The sequence below is a fragment of the Leptodactylus fuscus genome, chromosome 5 (genome assembly GCF_031893055.1).
Source record: "Leptodactylus fuscus isolate aLepFus1 chromosome 5, aLepFus1.hap2, whole genome shotgun sequence".
Taxonomy (NCBI): domain Eukaryota; kingdom Metazoa; phylum Chordata; class Amphibia; order Anura; family Leptodactylidae; genus Leptodactylus; species Leptodactylus fuscus.
The window spans coordinates 18,716,792-18,739,700 of record NC_134269.1 but is presented as its reverse complement, the minus strand read 5'-3'; the positions used below and the strand labels follow the sequence as shown (position 1 = coordinate 18,739,700).

At 45.5% G+C, this 22,909-nt stretch overlaps 1 protein-coding gene across 1 annotated transcript; it reads left to right on the top strand.

Moving 5' to 3' along the window:
* Positions 1–14,325: 14,325 nt before the first annotated feature.
* On the top strand, positions 14,326–15,930 carry LOC142202433 (uncharacterized). The gene has a single exon (XM_075272536.1). The coding sequence runs from the start codon at positions 14,624–14,626 to the stop codon at positions 15,665–15,667; it is 1,044 nt and encodes a 347-aa protein (XP_075128637.1). The 5' UTR covers positions 14,326–14,623; the 3' UTR covers positions 15,668–15,930.
* Positions 15,931–22,909: the final 6,979 nt, after the last annotated feature.

The following is a 22,909-nucleotide window of genomic DNA, read 5'->3' as shown; positions in this document are numbered from 1 at the left end:
ACCCACATCAGGGTAGGATACAGGAGTCACATCAGGGCAGGATACAGGACCCACATCAGGGTAGGATACAGGACCCACATCAGGGTAGGATACAGGAGTTACATCAGGGCAGGATACAGGAGTCACATCAGGGTAGGATAAAGGAGTCACATCAGGGCAGGATACAGGAGTCACATCAGGGCAGGATACAGGACTCACATCAGGGCAGGATACAGGACCCACATCAGGGTAGGATACAGGACCCACATCAGGGCAGGATACAGGACCCACATCAGGGTAGGATACAGGACTCACATCAGGGTAGGATACAGGACTCACATCAGGGTAGGATACAGGAGTCACATCAGGGCAGGATACAGGACTCACATCAGGGTAGGATACAGGACTCACATCAGGGTAGGATACAGGACCCACATCAGGGCAGGATACAGGACTCACATCAGGGTAGGATACAGGACTCACATCAAGGTAGGATACAGGACCTACATCAGGGTAGGATACAGGACCCACATCAGGGTAGGATACAGGACTCACATCAGGGTAGGATACAGGACCTACATCAGGGTAGGATACAGGACTCACATCAGGGTAGGATACAGGACCTACATCAGGGTAGGATACAGGACTCACATCAGGGTAGGATACAGGACTCACATCAGGGTAGGATACAGGACCTACATCAGGGTAGGATACAGGACTCACATCAGAGTAGGATACAGGACTCACATCAGGGTAGGATACAGGACTCACATCAGGGTGGGATACAGGACTCACATCAGAGTAGGATACAGGACTCACATCAGGGTACGATACAGGACTCACATCAGGGTAGGATACAGGACCCACATCAGGGTAGGATACAGGACCCTCATCAGGGTACAATACAGGACTCACATCAGGGTAGGATACCCACATCAGGGTAGGATACAGGCCCCACATCAGGGAAAGATACAGGACTCACATCAGGGCAAGATACAGGACTCATATCAGGGCAGGATACAGGACCCACATCAGGGTAGGATACAGGACCCTCATCAGGGTACAATACAGGACTCACATCAGGGTAGGATACCCACATCAGGGTAGGATACAGGCCCCACATCAGGGAAAGATACAGGACTCACATCAGGGCAGGATACAGGACTCACATGAGGGTAGGATACAGGACTCACATCAGAGTAGGATACAGGACCCACATCAGGGTAGGATACAGGACCCTCATCAGGGTAGGATACAGGACTCACATCAGGGTAGGATACCCACATCAGGGTAGGATACAGGACCCACATCAGGGAAAGATACAGGACTCACATCAGGGCAAGATACAGGACCTACATCAGGGTAGGATACAGGACCCACATCAGGGAAAGATACAGGACCCACATCAGGGAAAGATACAGGACTCATACCAGGGAAGGATACAGGACTCACATCAGGGCAGGATACAGGACCCACATCAGGGCAAGATACAGGACTCATACCAGGGAAGGATACAGGACTCACATCAGGGCAGGATACAGGACCCACATCAGGGAAAGATACAGGACCCACATCAGGGAAAGATACAGGACCCACATCAGGGAAAGATACAGGACCCACATCAGGGAAAGATACAGGACTCACATCAGGGCAAGATACAGGACTCATATCAGGGAAGGATACAGGACTCACATCAGGGCAGGATACAGGACCCACATCAGGGAAAGATACAGGACCCACATCAGGGAAAGATACAGGACCCACATCAGGGAAAGATACAGGACTCACATCAGGGCAGGATACAGGACTCACATGAGGGTAGGATACAGGACCTACATCAGGGCAGGATACAGGACCCACATCAGGGTAAGATACAGGACTCACATAAGGGTAGGATACAGGACCCACATCAGGGTAGGATACAGGACCCACATCAGGGTAGGATACAGGACTCACATCAGGGTAGGATACAGGACTCACATCAGGGTAGGATACAGGACCCACATCAGGGTAGGATACAGGACTCACATCAGGGTAGGATATAGGACCCACATCAGGGTAGGATACAGGACTCACATCAGGGTAGGATACAGGACCCACATCAGGGTAGGATACAGGACTCACATCAGGGTAGGATATAGGACCCTCAGCAGCACCTCTGACATTGGGGTACTACGACTCCCATCATTCAGAGCCTATTGGGGTGTGTTACATAACGTGAGGGCAGATTCTGGTTACCTAATGTAGTTTAATAATCTGCTTATACAACCCTGTACACACCTATGCCATACGAACAGCACATCACGCCTCAGGTGCATCACATGAAAACCACACAAAGGAGTCTAATAGCGGGGAGGGTACATATGGGGGGGCGTTCATGTCCCCTCTCGCCCCTGACTCCTCCTCGTGTGCTCGCCATTCTCTGCGCTCGCTCGGGTTCTTTGTGTTATATTTCCACTAGATTCATGACCTACATCTCTCAATCCAGGTCAAGCCAGCAGCATGTGACGGAGCAGAGCGTAGCCTCGTAACACAGCAGCCAGCTGCGGCACACTGCGTCCTTGTCTGGTGTCTGCGTATTAGAGTGTAAGCTCTGCAGCACAGACATGTCTCAGCACTAGACAGTAGTATGTGTTCAATAGAAAGCAGTCACTGTATGGTGGTATTATTCAGGCAATGTATGGTAGTATTATGTGTTAGACATAAAGCTCTGACTATATGGTGGTATAATTCAAGAAATGCATAGTATTATTAGGTGTTCAACATAAAGAGGTCACTATATGGCGGTATTATTCAGGTATTGTATGGTAGTATTATGTGCTCAACATAAAGAGGTCAGTATATGGTAGTATTACTGAGGCATTGTATGGTAGTATCATGCGCTTAATTGAGAGCAGTCACTATATCACACTAATATTTAGGCACAGTAAAGCAGTTTTATTATTGAGCTGTATGACTGATATAGTTTCATATTACAGCACTGATTGTATAGTTAGTGTATTATTTAGGCACATTATGGCAGTACTACATGGGCACATGGGAATTGTATTGCACTAGTACATGTTCACTGTATACCAATCTGATCTTCACTGAGTCTCAATTGAGTAGGGAAATTAGAAGGATTAAAGCAGACAAGGCCGGAGGACCCGATGGGATAAGCATAAGAGTTCTTAGACCTTTCATGGTTTGGGGTACCGGGACCGAAAGCTCTTTACCCGGGGCACAGATTGGGAAAGCCGAATGCCTGAATTCAGCGCACTGTCGGCTTTCCAGCAGTATATAGAACTGCCTGTGCCCCAAACCATGAAAGGTCCTCTTTATAGTGTGCGGTGACCAGCTGTGTGGTATTATTACGCACATGTACAATATGAGTCTAAAGCTGGGAGTAGTACCTCAACTGTGGGAAACATCTTGCGTGGTAGCAGTCCCAAAGAAACCCAACCCGATGGACTACAATAACTACCGACCTGTAGCACTTACATATACCTGATGAAGGTACTAGAGAGACTGGTCCTGACACACCTACGCCCCCTAGTGAGCTCCGCTCTGGACCCCCTCCAGTTTGCCTATTGGCCGGGCATTGGGGTAGATGACGCCATCATCCACCTTCTTCACAGAGCTCTCTCTCACCTGGAGAAACCCGGGAACACTGTGAGAATAATGTTCTGTGATTTCTCCAGTGCGTTCACCACCATTCAGCCAGAGCTACTGAGGGAGAAGCTGAACCTTGGTGGAGTGGACCATCACCTGTCCTACTGGATCCTAGACTACCTGACAAACCGCCCTCAGTATGTGGTCGACCTATAAGTATCTGGGCGTGCTACTCAATAATAATCTGGCCTGGGCTGATCACCTGGAGGCGCTGCACAGAAAGGGCCACAGCAGACTCTACCTGCTCAGGAGGATGAAGGCCTTCACAGTCCAGGAGCCACTTCTTAGGGCCTTCTTCAACTCTGTAGTAGCATCAGCCATCTTCTCCAGAGTAGCCTGCTGGGGGAGCAGTATATCAACCAGGGACAGAAATAGACTTGACAAAGGGGGCAGCACGGTGGCTCAGTGGTTAGCACTGTAGCCTTGTAGCACTGGAGTCCTGGGTTCAAATCCTGCCAGGAACAACATCTGCAAGGAGTTTGTATGTTCTCCCCATGTTTGCTTGGATTTCCTCCCATTCTACAAAGACATACTGATAGGGGAAAAATGTACATTGTGATCTCTATATGGGGCTACCAATCTACATTTAAAAAAAATAAAACAGACTTGACAGGCTGATCAGGAGGGCCAGCTCTGTCCTGGGGAGCCCCTTGGACCCAGTACAGGTGGTGGGTGACAGAAGGACACTGTCCGTGGTGACCTCCATGCGGGAGAACAAATCCCACCCCATGTATGAGACCTTGATGGCACTTGGCAGCACTGTAAGTGACCGTCTGCTTCACCCCAAGTGTGAGAAGGAGCCATCGCAGGTCCTTCCTTGCAACCGCGGTCAGGCTGTATAATCTATATCAGGCTAAGTGAAGATCACTCCGAACAGAGAACTAAATGATCCTGAAGTCTTCCTTCTTTTCCTGTTTAGTTGCTATGACTCCTAGTATCTTCTCTATCTGCTATTCTGAGCTCTCTATGTGTTTTATTATTGTATTATCTATGCTTCTGTAACTATGTGGGACTATTAAAGAATTATCTTATCTTATCCTTATAACACTAATAGCATTGTAACTGTATTATTTAGGGACAGTATGGCAGTATTATCTAGGCATTGTATTATACTATTACGTGTTCACTGTATAGTACTGGATGTATTGGTACAGTATGGCAGTATTATTTAGGCATTGTACTGTATTATACTATTATTTGTTCACTGTATAGCACTGTAAGTATTGGTACAGTATGACAGTATTATCTATGCATTGTGTTGCACTATTACGTGTTCACTGTATAGCACTGATTGTATTGGTACAGTATGGCAGTATTATTTAGGCATTGTGGTACAGTATGGCAGTATTATCTATGCATTGTATTATACTATTACATGTTCACTGTATAGCACTGGTTGTATTGGTACAGTATGGCAGTATTATCTAGGCATTGTGTTGCACTATTATGTGTTCACTGTATAGCACTGATTGTATTGGCACAGTATGGCAGTATTATTTAGGCATTGTGTTGCACTATTACATGTTCACTGTATAGCACTGGATGTATTGGTATAGTATGGCAGTATTATCTATGCATTGTGTTGCACTATTACATGTTCAATGTATAGCACTGGATGTATCGGTACAGTATGGCAGTATTATTTAGGCATTGTACTGTATTATACTATTACGTGTTCACTGTATAGTACTGGATGTATTGGTACAGTATGGCAGTATTATCTAGGCATTGTATTATGTGTTCACTGTATAGTACTGGATGTATTGGTACAGTATGGCAGTATTACCTAGGCATTGTGTTGCACTATTACGTGTTCACTGTATAGTACTGGTTGTATTGGTACAGTAAGGCAGTATTATCTAGGCATTGTATTATACTATTACGTGTTCACTGTATAGTACTGGATGTATTGGTACAGTATGGCAGTATTATTTAGGCATTGTATTATACTATTACGTGTTCACTGTATAGTACTGGATGTATTGGTACAGTATGGCAGTATTATCTAGGCATTGTGTTGCACTATTACGTGTTCACTGTATAGCACTGGATGTATTGGTACAGTATGGCAGTATTATTTAGGCATTGTTATATATGCAGTGGTTGACCTGATAAATTAATTTCACACCTAACCCTCACCCAGGGCATACCGACACAGGGTATAGGCCAGGCCAGGGCATACCGACACAAGCCGCATACCAGTGCAGTTATGTAATGCTTAGAGTACCCAGTCAGAGTCAGAATGGTGACCAAAGAAAAATCTGCCAAACCGCTGGGTAACATTTCATAACAAAACCATGTAGCAGAGCCGAGTTTGTCGTTTGCTCATGAGTCATGATGACATGAAGTTTTACATAGGACTGCAGAGAAACAGGTGTATATACAAAAGATACAGCTCATCCAAAGGCTTATATGACATAGTCAGCTCTGCTACATCGGCTCATACATTCTTCACACTGTAACATGGGACCACCAGCTGCAGAGGTGCCCACCGGCCATGTGGCAAATAATGGTTACCCAGCGGGTGCCATATGCCCAGGGGGCACTAACAAGCCACTTGTCAAGGGCAGGGTATAGAGATACAGGTTACAGCAGCAACTGATTAGTTAGCAAATCACTCAACTTTCCTAGAAACCTGAATGGCATCTCTTCCTCCTCATACAGTCGGATGGGCAGCAGAACCAGGAAAACTATATTTTGCCAACTCACTACATACTCATCACCGCACATCCTGGGGTGGCTGTCACTCAACTTTCCCAGACTCCTGAATGTGAAAATTGCCTGGTCAGTGAATATGACGCTACATTACTAAGATTTGTCCTTACGATGGCGACCATATTGGTTGTCATTCAGCTTTCCCAGACTCCTGAAAGTTAAACTTGCCCAGTCAGTGGGTGCATGTCTGCAATACTAGGACTTGTCACCACAATGGTGGCTACATTGGTTGTCACCCAGCTTTCCTAAACTCCAGAATGTTAAACATTCCCCAGCTGGTCTGGTCAGTGGGTGCGTATCTGCATTACTGGGACGCATCACTACAGTACTGACCATACTGGTTGTCACCCAGCTTTCCTAGACTCCTGAATATTAAACATCCCCCCCAGTCTGGTCAGCGAGTGCGTATCTGCATTACTGGGACGCATCACTACAGTACTGACCATACTGGTTGTCACCCAGCTTTCCTAGACTCCTGAATATTAAACATCCCCCCCAGTCTGGTCAGCGAGTGCGTATCTGCATTAGTGGGACGCATCACTACAGTACTGGCCATACCGGTTGTCACCCAGCTTTCCCAGAAACAAAAACAATTTCCAAGAACTCAATTACAGGGCCCAACGCGACGTTCATTAGAGTGCTAGCTCTGCGAGTCAGCGATCCCTGGCGGACAGCGGTCTATTTTTAACCGGGTATCCCTCCTTCCTGCGGCCTGGTTCCTCTCCACCCCCTCCTCAGCCCCCGTCAGACACAGATTGTGACGCTGGGTTATGCAATGTCTGACCCACTGACACACATTTTCTGAGAGACACAGAGGAGAGAGATGCCAGGAAAGTAGAGCACACACAGGAGGAGGAGAACGAGGCGCAGAACACAACAAGAGACAGAGCAGGCTGCATCACTGGCACAGGGCACAGCACACACCGCTGCCAGGTAAGTCATGCCACCCACAACTAAACTCTACACTAACTTTGTATGTGCTATGTATGGGGCGTGTAGCAACGGCAAGGTGTGTGCCGGTAGTATAGTGGCGCCGTGTGTGTCAGATGTAGCAGGGCTGAGTTTGTCACATGGTACGGTTGGCTTTCATGTAGTTATATCCAAACATAGGAGGTGGAGAACACAGTTTGCTCGATATAACACATTCAGCTCTGCTACATCTGTATAGAAAATAACTGTGCCGTATGAAACCTGAAGCGTACAGCAGATGTGTGCGGCGGTGCCCTCCATCTGGGTGACAGGTGGGCACCATCTGCTATGGAGAAATAAGACTATGGGCATGAATGGGGAACATGGCGGGAGTATAGGAGCTGCTTGGCATTGATGGGTAAGTGTGCGAGTGAGTACCGGGGAGTTGCAGATGGACATTACCGCCTCTGCTATGCCAATGGGCACATGATTGAGATATAGATAGAGATGGATAGATAGATAGATAGATAGATAGATAGATAGATAGATAGATAGATAGATAGATAGATAGATGATAGATAGATAGATAGATAGATAGATAGATAGATAGATAGGAGATAGATAGATAGGAGATAGATAGATAGATAGATAGATAGATAGATAGATGATAGATAGATAGATAGATAGATAGATAGATAGATGATAGATAGATAGATAGATAGATAGATAGGAGATAGATAGATAGGAGATAGATAGATAGATAGATAGATAGATAGATAGATAGATAGATAGATAGATAGGAGATACTAGATAAATAGATAGATAGGAGATAGATAGATAGATAGATAGATAGATAGATAGGAGATAGATAGAAAGATAGATAGATAGATAGATAGATAGATAGATAGATAGATAGATAGATAGGAGATAGATAGATGATAGATAGATGAGAGATAGATAGATAGATAGATAGATAGATAGATAGATAGATAGATAGATAGATAGATAGGAGATAGATAGAAGATAGATAGATAGATAGATAGATAGGAGATAGATAGATAGATAGATAGATAGATAGATGATAGATAGATAGATAGATAGATAGATAGATAGATAGATAGATAGGAGATAGATAGATAGGAGATAGATAGATAGATAGATAGATAGATAGATAGATAGGAGATACTAGATAAATAGATAGATAGGAGATAGATAGATAGATAGATAGATAGATAGATAGATAGATAGATAGATAGATAGGAGATAGATAGAAAGATAGATAGATAGATAGATAGATAGATAGGAGATAGATAGATGATAGATAGATGAGAGATAGATAGATAGATAGATAGATAGATAGGAGATAGATAGAAGATAGATAGATAGATAGATAGATAGATAGATAGATAGGAGATAGATAGATAGATAGATAGATAGATAGATAGATAGATAGGAGATAGATAGATAGATAGATAGATAGATAGATAGATGATAGATAGATAGATAGATAGATAGATAGATAGATAGATAGGAGATAGATAGATAGATAGATAGATAGGAGATAGATAGATAGATAGATAGATAGATAGATAGATAGATAGGAGATAGATAGATAGATAGGAGATAGATAGATAGATAGATAGATAGATAGATAGGAGATAGATAGATAGATAGATAGATAGATAGATAGATAGATAGACAGACACGTGGGCATCGCCTGTAGCTGAACAGTACAATAGACTACACATAGATCCATTGTAAGACTATAACCCCCATCCTGAGTACTAGGAGTTGTAGTGCTTTCTACTATAGAATGGGCCCCTTGTCCTTTACTCCATGTACCTGCGATGTGGGAGGTAAGTCCCAATGTAGCTGAGCTGGATTTGTCACGTAGGTCTTTGCTGTTTTCTGGCTCGGACTGATATGGTGAATTGACCTGTGAGAAAATAAGTGAAGAGGCTGAGAACTGTGCCAGGCGACAAACTCAGCTCTGCTATGTCAGACATATAAAACTATTTATATTTCACTATCATAGCTCTGCTACATGGTGTATAATATACATGACCAACTCAGCTCTGCTATACCTGACACATAAAACTATGCAGCCTTATAGGAATTACTGACCATCGTGACCTTGCTACATATCTGTATAGAACTAGGTTATCGTAGAGGACCCAATGACACGCTCAGCTCTGCTACATCATGGTGTGTCTATGTATTAGTCAGTGAGGCAGATTTATTGAAATTTTCCATAGTGACCAATCACAGCGCAGCTTACATTCTTCAGGAGCAGAATACAAAATGAAAGCTGCGCTGTGATTGGGCAATGAAGACAGTTTTCTAAATTTGCCCCGCACTTTATAGGGTTAACAGGCCCCGATCCCGTATACGTGTCAGGAATCTCAGGTTACCCTTTGTTGGGTTAGAAGAAGGTGAAAAGCGTATTATATAAGAGATTTACGTCATAGGATCGGCCTGAGGGGGAAACAGGCGCAGCGGCGATGTGTTTGTCACTTAGCAGAGCTAGGAATGTGGTGTCACATAGGGAGTGACCACTATACATATAGGAAACCATGACAGACTCAGCTCTGCTACATCTGTATACACAACTCTCCTGGGGTTTCGCCCGCCCTGCACGTTGCAGCTCATTTTCATGTCTAATAACTATAAAGCTGCCGCCACTTCCTGAATCCATGACTGACAGGGATAACTATTCACGTGTTATTAGGAGACACGTGCGGCGTGATCACTGATCGCCGCTCTCACCGCACCCGCACCACGCATTCCCCTCACCTCCCAGGTTACTGTGGTTACAAAACCCGGTAATACCGACAATCGACATGCCACAGAGATAAGCGGAAATTACACCGTGTTTTCATTCCCAGAAGCCGGCGCAAGTTTCATCAGGGCGAGGACGGAGGCAGTGATACTGTGCGGGCGTTCAGACGCTGCAGTACTGCGCCTTACTGTGAGGTCACACAACACGAATCACCGACTGTGTCACTGCCATATATAGAGAGAGGTGTATATATGTATACCGTGAGACAAGCACCCACTATAGTATCTGACTATATATAGTAAAGGGTAAAGAAGTGGTATTGTGCACTATATATGTATATATATGTATATATATATATATATATATATATATATATATATATATATATGTATATATATATATATATATATATATGTGGCTGTTTACGTGAAAAGGGCCCAGATCGTCGATACTAATTATAGAGAAAATAGTCCAAAACATATTTGGGTAAAAAAATCAGAATTTTGTTTTATGCAAAAATTTTATTTAAAAATATGTCAATTGTGCTTTCAATAAAAAATTTTTTGCTGTTTCGGACAATGTTACACCATAACCGTTACAATGATACCAAGAACTCCATATCGACAATGTGGGCCCTTTTCACATAAACAGCCACATATAGTGTAGTAAGTGGTACTGCGCGGGCGTCCAGACACTGCAGTACATTACAGTGCGGTCAGACAGTACCACCGCTCTTAGTGAACAAGGGAAGTGGTACCATGCCGTGGTTCATACATGTTGAATAAAGAGTAATTCTGCACACAGAATAAAGGAAGTGGTACTGTGCCGTGCTGTAGTACTGTGCCGTGCTGTAGTACTGTGCTGTGCTGTAGTACTGTGCCGTGCTGTAGTACTGTGCCGTGCTGTGGTACTGTGCCGTGCTGTGCTGTAGTACTGAGCCGTGCCGTGCTGTAGTACTGTGCCGTGCTGTAGTACTGTGCCGTGCTGTGGTACTGTGCCGTGCTGTGCTGTAGTACTGTGCCGTGCCGTGCTGTAGTACTGTGCCGTGCTGTAGTACTGTGCCGTGCTGTAGTATTGTGCCGTGCTGTAGTACTGTGCCGTGCTGTGCTGTAGTACTGTGCCGTGCTGTAGTACTGTGCCGTGCTGTAGTACTGTGCCGTGCTGTAGTACTGTGCCGTGCTGTAGTACTGTGCCGTGCCGTAGTACTGTGCAGTGCTGTAGTACTGTGCCGTGCTGTAGTACTGTGCCGTGCTGTAGTACTGTGCCATGCTGTGCTGTAGTACTGTGCCGTGCTGTAGTACTGTGCCGTGCTGTGCTGTAGTACTGTGCCGTGCTGTAGTACTGTGCCGTGCTGTAGTACTGTGCCGTGCTGTAGTACTGTGCCGTGCTGTGGTACTGTGCCGTGCTGTGGTACTGTGCCATGCTGTAGTACTGTGCCGTGCCATGCTGTAGTACTGTGCCGTGCTGTAGTACTGTGCCGTGCCAACCGTAGTACTGTGCCGTGCTGTAGTACTGTGCCGTGCTGTAGTACTGTGCCGTGCTGTAGTACTGTGCCGTGCCGTAGTACTGTGCCGTGCTGTAGTACTGTGCCGTGCTGTAGTACTGTGCCGTGCTGTAGTACTGTGCCGTGCCGTGCTGTACCATGTACCAGATATCATCAGGACCAGCCTGTATCCTTCATGTATGACTTTGCACAGTACAACTTCCCATAGTCAGTTATAGAAGGCGTACATGTAGGCTATTGTAGCCAGCACACATTGTAAGTCAGGGAAGTTGTACTGTGCATTGTATATACATGGGCAGGTATATATAGCTATTATTATGATAGCACATATTGTATAATGTCAGGCAGGTTACCGTCTTGCCTGCGGGATACAAGATATGGCTGTGTGCCAGTTACTACATATAAAGGCTGAGGAGATGCCAGTGACATGCCAGCGCCAGGTACTGAGCAGTAGTACTGTGCTATAAATGACAATACATCACATCGCCGCCCGCACACTATCATGAGGATTACACACAGATTTCTATTCTTGTCCTCCATACTCCACCATTGTCTTTCTTCTGCTTGCCTAGCAACCTCCTGACTGCTGTCTGGGTGACAACTATTCACACCTATAATGGCCGACATATATCAGAATAATACCCCACCCCCTGTGCCCACCAGGTCTGTCATTATGCCCACTCACAGTAATTGGATTATAGAAGGCCTGTCAGCGGGGTGCACAGACCTGGGGCATAACCCCAGACATAGCCAGAAGGAGACTGGCAAAGGTAGAAGTGCCTGGTACTAGGAGACTGGCATACAATGGGCACATGGGGTGCATGATACTAGGAGTCTGGCATACAATGGGCACATAATGATGCATGGTAGTAGGAGACTGGCACACAATGGCTCATGGGGGTTCATTGTACTAGGACACTGGCATACAATGGGCACATGGGAGTGTATTGTGCTAGAACACTGGCATACAATAGTGCATTGGGGTGCATGGTAGTAGGAGACTGGCATACAATGGGCACATGGGGGTGTATTGTACTAGGAGACTGGCATACAATGGTGCATGGGGTTGCATGGTAGTGGGAGATTGGCATAGAATGGGTATATGAAATTGCCTGGTACTAGGAGATTCGCTATGGAATATGGGTGTGGAGTTATTTGGTATAGTGACATAGAACAGATTGCCTGGCACACAATGGGTGCATGAAGCGGCCTGGCACAGAATGGGTGCATGAAGCGGCCTGGCACTCGGAGCCTGGCACACAATGGGTGCATGAAGCGGCCTAGTACTAGGCGCCTGACAAGACATGGGTGACTGGCGTTGCAGAACACTGGAGTCCAGATGGGCACGGCTGTTTGGCATGGCAGGGCTGCCTGGCAGTGAAGGGTAGTAGTAGTCTGGTAGTGAATGGATGTGTAGTCTGGCAGGGAATGAGTGTTTGCAATGGCAGGGCACTTTGCTGCTGGCAGGCAGGGTTGTTGCGCTGCTCTCAGTGCCTGGCATTGAACGGGTCTTTAAAATCTTAATGTGCCGTCACTCGGTCAAGGAGTTTGGTGCCAGGAAAAGGCTTCTCATAGCCATAGCAAAATAGAAATAAATTTCCTGCACTCAAATTAATGCTTCCAAAATATTGTGAACTTTTATTAACATCCGACAAAAACGTTTCGGTCTTATATAGACCTTCTTCAGTTTGTCGGTGGGGTATAGTGGAAAGTGGAAGCTTCTGAAATGGTCCAGGTCAGAGGGTGCACCCTCTGACCTGGACCATTTCAGAAGCTTCCACTTTCCACTATACCCCACCGACAAACTGAAGAAGGTCTATATAAGACCGAAACGTTTTTGTCGGATGTTAATAAAAGTTCACAATATTTTGGAAGCATTAATTTGAGTGCAGGAAATTTATTTCTATTGAACGGGTCTTTGGCAGCGCAGGGCATTGGTCTCTGGCTCAGCGCCCTCAGGTCTGTTTACGAAATCCTGACCTAGTTTCCGTGCCTCGCGCTGGTTGATCACATGGCAGCGAGATTAGGCACGTGGACTGGAGGAGAAGGGGAGGGTGGAAGAAGCAGGGTGTGTGCACACATACTAACACACTGACACACATATATGGATGGAGCAAGGTAGGCGGCCGGGGGGGGGGGGCAAGAAATACACCAAAAAGTCACCCCGCCAGGACTGGGGCCGGCATTAACCCTTGTCATAACTGAACAATCCAAGAAAACATAGACACACATCCATGTCTGATGTCACTTCTGTCCTTGTCACCGCTCCTCATCTACTTAGAATACAGATGTAGCAGAGCTGTGTATGCGGAGTTGGCAGCACCCCTAACTAGCGCTGTGCCCCTTCACTCACTGGGTCAGACGGACCCTCGCCAACCAATAAGAGACAGGTGGCAGTAGTGGGATATGCGGAGGTGTATCTGGTAGGGCAAGAACAAGGGTGGCAAACCTACAACAGCCCTGATACTAACTCCATACTAACTCCGACTAACTCCATACAGAGGACCATCCATGGTAGGCACATGTGAGGAATTTACCCGCACGTGTACCTGACACTGAGTCACCCCTATTTGATAATTCGGGATACACGTCGGCGGCGGGTCACACCTCTGTGTCTATGCTATGTAATAACACAATAGATTACAAAACACAAAGTCATTGGTGTCATTACCATCTGAAATAAACCAGGTCAAACGTGAGGCCATTCCATGCCAAGTTCTGCAGGGTCATATTATGTAAGACGTGCGGGGAGGGGCATCATCATAAGATCACTTTCCTAAGTTTTTTTTTTTTTTTTCTTATCCTCTAGGCGTGTCCAGGACAGAAAAACCTGGCAAACAGAGAAGCAGAATTACTATCTGGCAGAGACGCGAGACACTGAGGATCCTCCAAGTATCACGGCTCCAGTCAAAGAGTAAGATGCCCAAAGCGCATGGCAGAGCCGTCCAAGTGATACCTACTTCCACGCATCCTCTCAAGATCCAGCATTCAACTTGAGCGCCTTCATCCTACATCAACCCGACCTTACTCCTACGACCATCACAAGTCTTCTTGGAGTGGACACATTGAGAAGAAGTTGGGTGAACATGGAATCTCCTCTGTCCAACTACTCACAGATGCAAGAGGACCAGCACTCCAGGGCCAAAGGCTCCGGAAACCATATGGGCCCCGGAAGTGGGCGCCGTAAGCGAGAGTTCATCTCCGATGAGAAGAAAGATGCCAGTTACTGGGAGAAGAGAAGGAAAAACAATGAAGCTGCCAAGAGGTCCCGCGAGAAGAGACGTTTTCACGACCTGGTCTTGGAAGGAAGGGTGGCAGCACTGGACGAGGAAAATGAGCGCCTGAGGAGCGAACTCTTCCAGCTGAAGCTCCGCTATGGACTGATAAAGGCCGCCTCCTTTCTGGAAGGAGGACATGGACTTGGGGGTTGTAATAGCGGAGACGCAGGGTCTCTTCTGTGCACTGGAGGGAATTCGGCCTACACTTCGTCCTACTTGGGAATGAATTCAGACTCCTCGGAGGCGGACAGTGGAGGCGGAGCAGTAAATGACAGCTATTCCCCCCGGGGGTCACTATCGGACCTTTCAGATCAGTCCTCTAGAGACAGCCCGGTACCGGCATCTTATGGAGATGGGAGGACAATGGACAATGACTTTACCAACATGTGCTCCATGGACAGTAACGCATCCTCCAGACTGGCAGTGCCACGTGGGGGTGTGATTCTCTATAGAGTCGGTGGGCTCACAGTGGACCCTCAAACCAGGCACCTGGCAAGTCCAGAGCTTACAGAGCTGAGCCCCTTGAAGCACCTTGTCAGTGACAGTAACCCCCCACCACTACGTTCCTCCATATTTGTTCATGCAGACAGTTTACAGACTCAGTACCAGCAGCTGATACAGACAGCAGCAGGGGGCAATGTTACGGGGGAACTGAGCTCACCCAAATCTACCCATTCGGGATACCACAGTGAGGACAGTTGCAGTGAGGAAGGGGCATCTATTTCTTGCGCCTTGGAATGCCCGACCTTCCAGGATCCTGCGGCAGCGGTGAAACTACCACATAAACTGAGACTGAAAAGTCGCTCTCATGGACAGGAGGGATGGCGGGCGGACAAGGGGGAGGAGAACTAACCACAAACCATTTTACTGTGTAATGACTGGAGCCAAATACGTGGGCACCACTAAATGTTTACCCGTCGGTGCCACACCTGGGACTACTGCACCTGCGTCACTGCTGTGTGATGAGGGTAGAAGGAGAGCAATGTTGTATATATGTAATGTAAGTAGTAATAAAAGCTCAAAAACGATATATATCATCTACAGTCCTTGTGTAATCTGTGCGCAATACCGACTCTGCTACATACTGTGCTGATGGGAGTGATGAGGAATAGCAGAGCGTGTATGACTCACCTCACTAATAGATGCAGGGAAGGTCTACAATCTAATGGATACTGATGTGTGGTCTGATCTGCCGGTCGTATGCTGCAGACTAGATGGATATATACTGACAGTATAACCTGTCACTTAGCAATGTATATCTCTGCTCATTCTGGGCTTAGGAGTCCAGTGGGCGGTGCTACTAGTAATGGACAGCTATGTGCACACACATAAAGGGAAGTCTGTCAATCACTGATATAGCTGCCCCATAAACCCAGATTGAGAAGAGACGTAAATGAATAAAATGCAATTTATACTAAATCTAGTCCTACAAACCAATATATCAGTCTGCTCAGAGCAAACTCCAGGCTCAGCATGAGAAGTATCACAAAGTCATCTACATTATATATCAATATAACCTACACTAAAGGTAAGTGCATTACATTACTGATCCTGTATTATACTCCAGAGCTGCGCTCACTATTCTGCTGGTGCAGTCACTGTGTACATACATTACATTACTTATCCTGTATTATACTCCAGAGCTGCGCTCACTATTCTGCTGGTACAGTCACTGTGTACATACATTACATTACTTATCCTGTATGATACTCCAGAGCTGCACTCACTATTCTGCTGGTACAGTCACTGTGTATATACATTACTTATCCTGTATTATACTCCACAGCAGCGCTCACCATTCTGCTGGTACAGTCACTGTGTACATACATTACATTACTTAACCTGTATTATACTCCAGAGCTGCGCTCACTATTCTGCTGGTACAGTCACTGTGTAGATATATTACATTACTTATCCTGTATTATACTCCAGAGCTGCACTCACTATTCTGCTGGTACAGTCACTGTGTACATACATTACATTACTTATCCTGTATTATACTCCAAAGCTGCGCTCACTATTCTGCTGCTACAGTCACTGTGTACATACATTACATTACTTATCCTGTATTATACTCCAGAGCTGCGCTCACTATTCTGCTGGTGCAGTCACTGTGTACATACATTACATTACTTATCCTGTATTATACTCCAGAGCTGCGCTCACTATTCTGCTGGTGTAGTCACTGTGTACATACATTACATTACTTATCCTGTATTATACTCCAGAGCTGCGTTCACTATTCTGCTGGTGCAGTCACTGTGTACATACATTACATTACTTATCCTGTACTGATCCTGAGTTACATCCTGTATTATACTCCAGAGCTGCGCTCACTATTCTGCTGGTACAGTCACTGTGTACATACATTACTTATCCTGTATTATACTCCAGAGCTGCACTCACTATTCTGCTGGTGCAGTCACTGTGTACATACATTACATTACTTATCCTGTATTATACTCCAGAGCTGCGCTCACTATTCTGCTGGTACAGTCACTGTGTACATACATTACATTACTTATCCTGTATTATACTCCAGAGCTGCACTCACTATTCTGCTGGTGCAGTCACTGTGTACATACATTACATTACTTATCCTGTATTATACTCCAGAGCTGCGCTCACTATTCTGCTGGTACAGTCACTGTGTACATACATTACATTACTTATCCTGTATTATACTCCAGAGCTGCACTCACTATTCTGCTGGTACAGTCACTGTGTATATACATTACTTATCCTGTATTATACTCCACAGCAGCGCTCACCATTCTGCTGGTACAGTCACTGTGTACATACATTACATTACTTAACCTGTATTATACTCCAGAGCTGCGCTCACTATTCTGCTGGTACAGTCACTGTGTAGATATATTACATTACTTATCCTGTATTATACTCCAGAGCTGTACTCACTATTCTGCTGGTGCAGTCACTGTGTACATACATTACATTACTTATCCTGTATTATACTCCAGAGCTGCGCTCACTATTCTGCTGCTACAGTCACTGTGTACATACATTACATTACTGATCCTGTATTATACTCCAGAGCTGCACTCACTATTCTGCCGGTGCAGTCACTGTGTACATACATTACATTACTTATCCTGTATTATACTCCAGAGCTGCACTCACTATTCTGCTGGTATAGTCAAGGTGTACATACATTACATTACTTATCCTGTACAGATCCTGAGTTACATCCTGTATTATACTCCAGAGCAGCGCTCACTATTCTGCTGGTGCAGTCACTGTGTACATACATTACATTACTTATCCTGTATTATACTCCAGAGCTGCGCTCACTATTCTGCTGGTGCATTCACTGTGTACATACATTACATTACTTATCCTGTATTATACTCCAGAGCTGTGCTCACTATTCTGCTGGTGTAGTCACTGTGTACATACATTACATTACTTATCCTGTATTATACTCCAGAGCTGCGCTCGCTATTCTGCTGGTGCAGTCACTGTGTACATACATTACATTACTTATCCTGTATTATACTCCAGAGCTGCGCTCACTATTCTGCTGGTACAGTCACTGTGTACATACATTACATGACATATCCTGTATTATACCCCAGAGCTGCGCTCACTATTCTGCTGGTACAGTCACTGTGTACATACATTACATTACTTATCCTGTATTATACTCCAGAGCTGCGCTCACTATTCTGCTGGTGCAGTCACTGTGTACATACATTACATTACTTTTCCTGTATTATACTCCAGAGCTGCGCTCACTATTCTGCTGGTGCAGTCACTGTGTACATACATTACATTACTTATCCTGTATTATACTCCAGAGCTGCGCTCACTATTCTGCTGGTACAGTCACTGTGTACATACATTACATTACTTATCCTGTATTATACTCCAGAGCTGCGCTCACTATTCTGCTGGTACAGTCACTGTGTACATACATTACATTACTTATCCTGTATTATACCCCAGAGCTGCGCTCACTATTCTGCTGGTGCAGTCACTGTGTACATACATTACATTACTTATCCTGTATTATACTCCAGAGCTGTATTTACAATTCACCCTCCAGTGATATAAGACAAGAATCCAGGACAAGAATTACTGGACACTTTACCTACAGTCACAAGAAGCTTCGATGAAGAAGTAACAGTGGCAGATAAGTAGACCACAGACCCTGGATTGTTCCTAAACCTTAGGCCCATCCCCAGCGACCCTCTGCAGGCCTTCTCTATGGTCAGTCCCATCTTCCTCTGATAGTCTCACTATGGGCCTCCTTCCTATATGACTAGTATCACCTGGTCCTACATACACCTCCTAGGTAGAGTCCAGGTTACTCGGGATACAGCCATGACTGTACCGCTATACTCTGTCCTCTTCTGCTTCATATTTGTTAAGGACCTTGTCTAGCAGTTTTCCTTAGGCTATAGCACTTGTCCTAGCCACCACTTATGGGCAAGTCCGAGTTACAGGAGAGCAATCTTAATAATCGCAAACCCCTACAGCCCCGGGTCACAATGTCCAACCCACACATGTGCCCTCTCAGTGTCCCAATTAATTACGGACTTTACAAATCGTTATCAATCATGGTTATTGCTATGGGGGGGAGCCCAGTTGTCCCAAACTATCCATCCACCTCCTGCGGGTCCAATCCGCTATTGAGAACTATCAGGTCCCGTAAATCCTCCAGCTTCCCGGATTACCTTAAGCTCCCCTATGGACCTCACCATGTCTTAGGTCCTCTCATCAGGGATGTCTTCACCCTTTGCGTATCCTCCAAGGTCCCACTAAGTCTACATCTCTTCTCACAGAGCATGTTACCACCCTTAAGGAAAATATGGACAGGAGTGTGGCGCCTCTCTGAACTTCAACTCTTCACCTAAAGAACTGGGCCCCATCCATTTGAGTCTCCAAAGCTCTTCTTGATAAGCTATATATGAATGTCGTCCCTGATGTCAAAATCAGTTCTCCAGGCTGGGGCCTGGTCCCCCTGATGACCATCTTCATTGTCCTACTCTGAAGAAGTTCCTGAGAAGAAGACTAAGTATCATAGGCCGATCCCTGCTCGGTCCCATTACATGACACTTCAGACAGCTATTCTTTGTGTTATGGTAGAATCTGGTTACCCCCATTAGGGTACTTAAGAATCCAAAGCTTGCAAACAGTAAAGTGAGGGCCAGAGTTTGGGGATCGTAACTAAATTCTATCACATTTTCTATGGTCAATGTTCTCCTTCTCAGGACCGGGCCATCTTGTTGGCCTCGCCACTCTTTGCAGTATTGCCTCCATCCTCATCTGATCCTTTAATGTTGTTCTTCTTCTCAGTTCACTTGCTCAGTCGCATTTTCTTCATCACTTGACTCATGGCCCCTCTACAAGCTTTTTTGCCCACAACATTCTAGATCTTAAAGCCACTCTGAGCCAGTGTCACGTCTATGGTGTCCACCACCCACCAGGTTAGAAAACAAAGCACAACCATCTTAAAGGAAGAAGCTTGGATCTTCTATATTTCTAGAAAAACTTGTCTACACAGTATCTGCTGTCCACATTCCAGGGGAAACACATTCCAGACCAAGTTGTCATGCCTAAATTGAAGAATCCTGAAGGTCAACCTTAGGCTTCTCACGTATTTCCTGAGGGACTATGGTTCCTCTCCTTGACTACAATCTTAGGGCAGTCAAGACGAACTCTCATAACCCCATGAGCTCTATTCTCATTGCCTCACGTCTTTTCCCACCTCTGTTTCTTCCTTAAGGGCTCAAGAAGATCAAGCTAGAAAGGTGTTCCTGTTCTGCTAGTAGCTCAGGACTGGCTGAGATGGTCCTTGCATGCAGGTTTTGTCAAATATGTCACGGATGCCTTATGACACCTTCTAGCTCTCCCAGATCTACTCCCTCAAGGTTTCCTCCTTCTCTTGATTCTACGGCCCTGTTAAACTTTTCTTGGTCCTGGTCAACCAGAAAAGAAATCCAGGACCTTCTGATATTGAATACTGTGGTCCCTCACATTCTCTACTTTTCTTGGGACTAGCCCATAGCCCTCTGAATGGTTTGGTTCCTGTCCTATCCAACTTCCAACGTCTCATGTGTAGTCCTCCTTCAGAAGGTAACACACATGGTTCCTCTAGTTTCATGAGACTTGTATCTGCTCTTGGATATTTTCCAGTTTCCATCCATTCTGAGGGTCTTTGAGTTGCCAGCTCTCTACTGTCCCCATCATAATAACCTTCTAGAGGGCAGAGGTTCTCCATCAGGCATCTTCTATTGTCCCGTCGGTTGTCTCTTTCTTCTACATTATGAAGTGCTTTCATTTCCTGTCCCTCTTAAATTAGAGAACTATCGAGCCGGGCATGCTTCTGCCTGAATCTTCAGACCTTCTCCAGATGATATATGAGGACACCGGCCTTCAAACCAACCACACCCATTGGATAGGCCCATGTACATGTGAAACATGTCACATCACATGGATCCCTTTTCCCCCCACATCTGCGGCCTCTGCACCCTCCTGTTTAGGGCATACACTAGTATATAGCACCATAGACCTCTTGTTTACCGTATATCCAGACACCAGGACGTGCCCATGTTCACCCTCCCCATGGCATAGGTAGTGACAATGAGAACGTCTGTCTATTGTGGACGCCCCGGGCACTCGTAAATGTTCTCTCCAGTCTCACTATAAATAAGCTTTGTGCTAGTAACTGTGCAGATATAGGTCAGACCAAAATGGGTCAGATTCTTGTCCAGCTGGCACAGAGCCTAGTATAAAATGCCTGTAGGGGGCGACGCCCAGGATGTATCGGGAGATCAGCACCAAAGGGGTAATGTGGCGGCAAGATGAGGGGGGGCATCGGTGCCAGGGATGTTATATGGAGACTTCTCTGCCCATGTCCTGGATCTTCACCCAATTCCCAGAACAAGATCTTCTGCTCCACAGAACAGTTATGTAACCAGAGGTTATACAACACGTCGCTGTATACAGCACATTACATATACACGTCCTGAGTCTATACACATTACTGTATACACATATTACATACACATATCACTATATACACACATTATATACACATGTCACTATATACACACATTACATGCACATATCATACACACACATTACATGCACATATCACTATACACACATTATATACACACATTACAAGCACATATCACTATATACACACACATTACATACACATATCATACACACACATGACATACACAGGTCACTATATACACACATTACATGCACATATCACTGTATACACATACTACATGCACATATCATACACACACATGACATACACAGGTCACTATATACACACATTACATGCACATATCACTGTATACACACATTATATACAGACATTACATACACATATCACTATATAAACACATTACAAACACAATTCACTGTATACACACATTGTATACAGGTGACATCTCAAGTGATGTCCTATTTTTGCTAGGTGACCCCTGCAGCCAATTACAGGCCTCAGCAATGACCTCCTCACATACAGCATGTGATGAACCATTTGTGAAGAGGTCACCGGGCCTGTATATTACATACCTCCCAACTTTCGAAGAGCCGAAAGAGGAACATAATATGCGCATAATATGGGCAAACTTAGCCCCGCCGACTTTTCTGTTGACTCCACCCATTCTCGTTCATTTTTCATGTGCCCCCACACAGTATAATCCTCCTACAGTCACCTGTAAATTATATTCCCCCCTCCATCTCTCCCCCAGTTTCATATATCCCCTTCATCTGCCCCCAGTTTCATGTCCCCTCCATCTCTGACCACAGTTTCATGCCGTTCTTTACCCCCTACATCTGCCCCAGAGTCATGCCATCCCCCCCTTCATCTGCCCCAGTGTCATGCCGTTCCCCCCCTTCATCTGCCCCAGTGTCATGCTGTTCCCCCCCTTCATCTGCCCCAGTGTCATGCTGTTCCTCCCCTTCATCTGCCCCAATGTCATGTCGTTCCCCCCTTCATCTGCCTCAATGTCATGCCATCCCCCCCCCTTAATCTGTCCCAATGTCATGCCGTCCCCCCTCTTCATCTGCCCCAATGTCATGCCGTTCCCCCCCCTTCATCTGCAC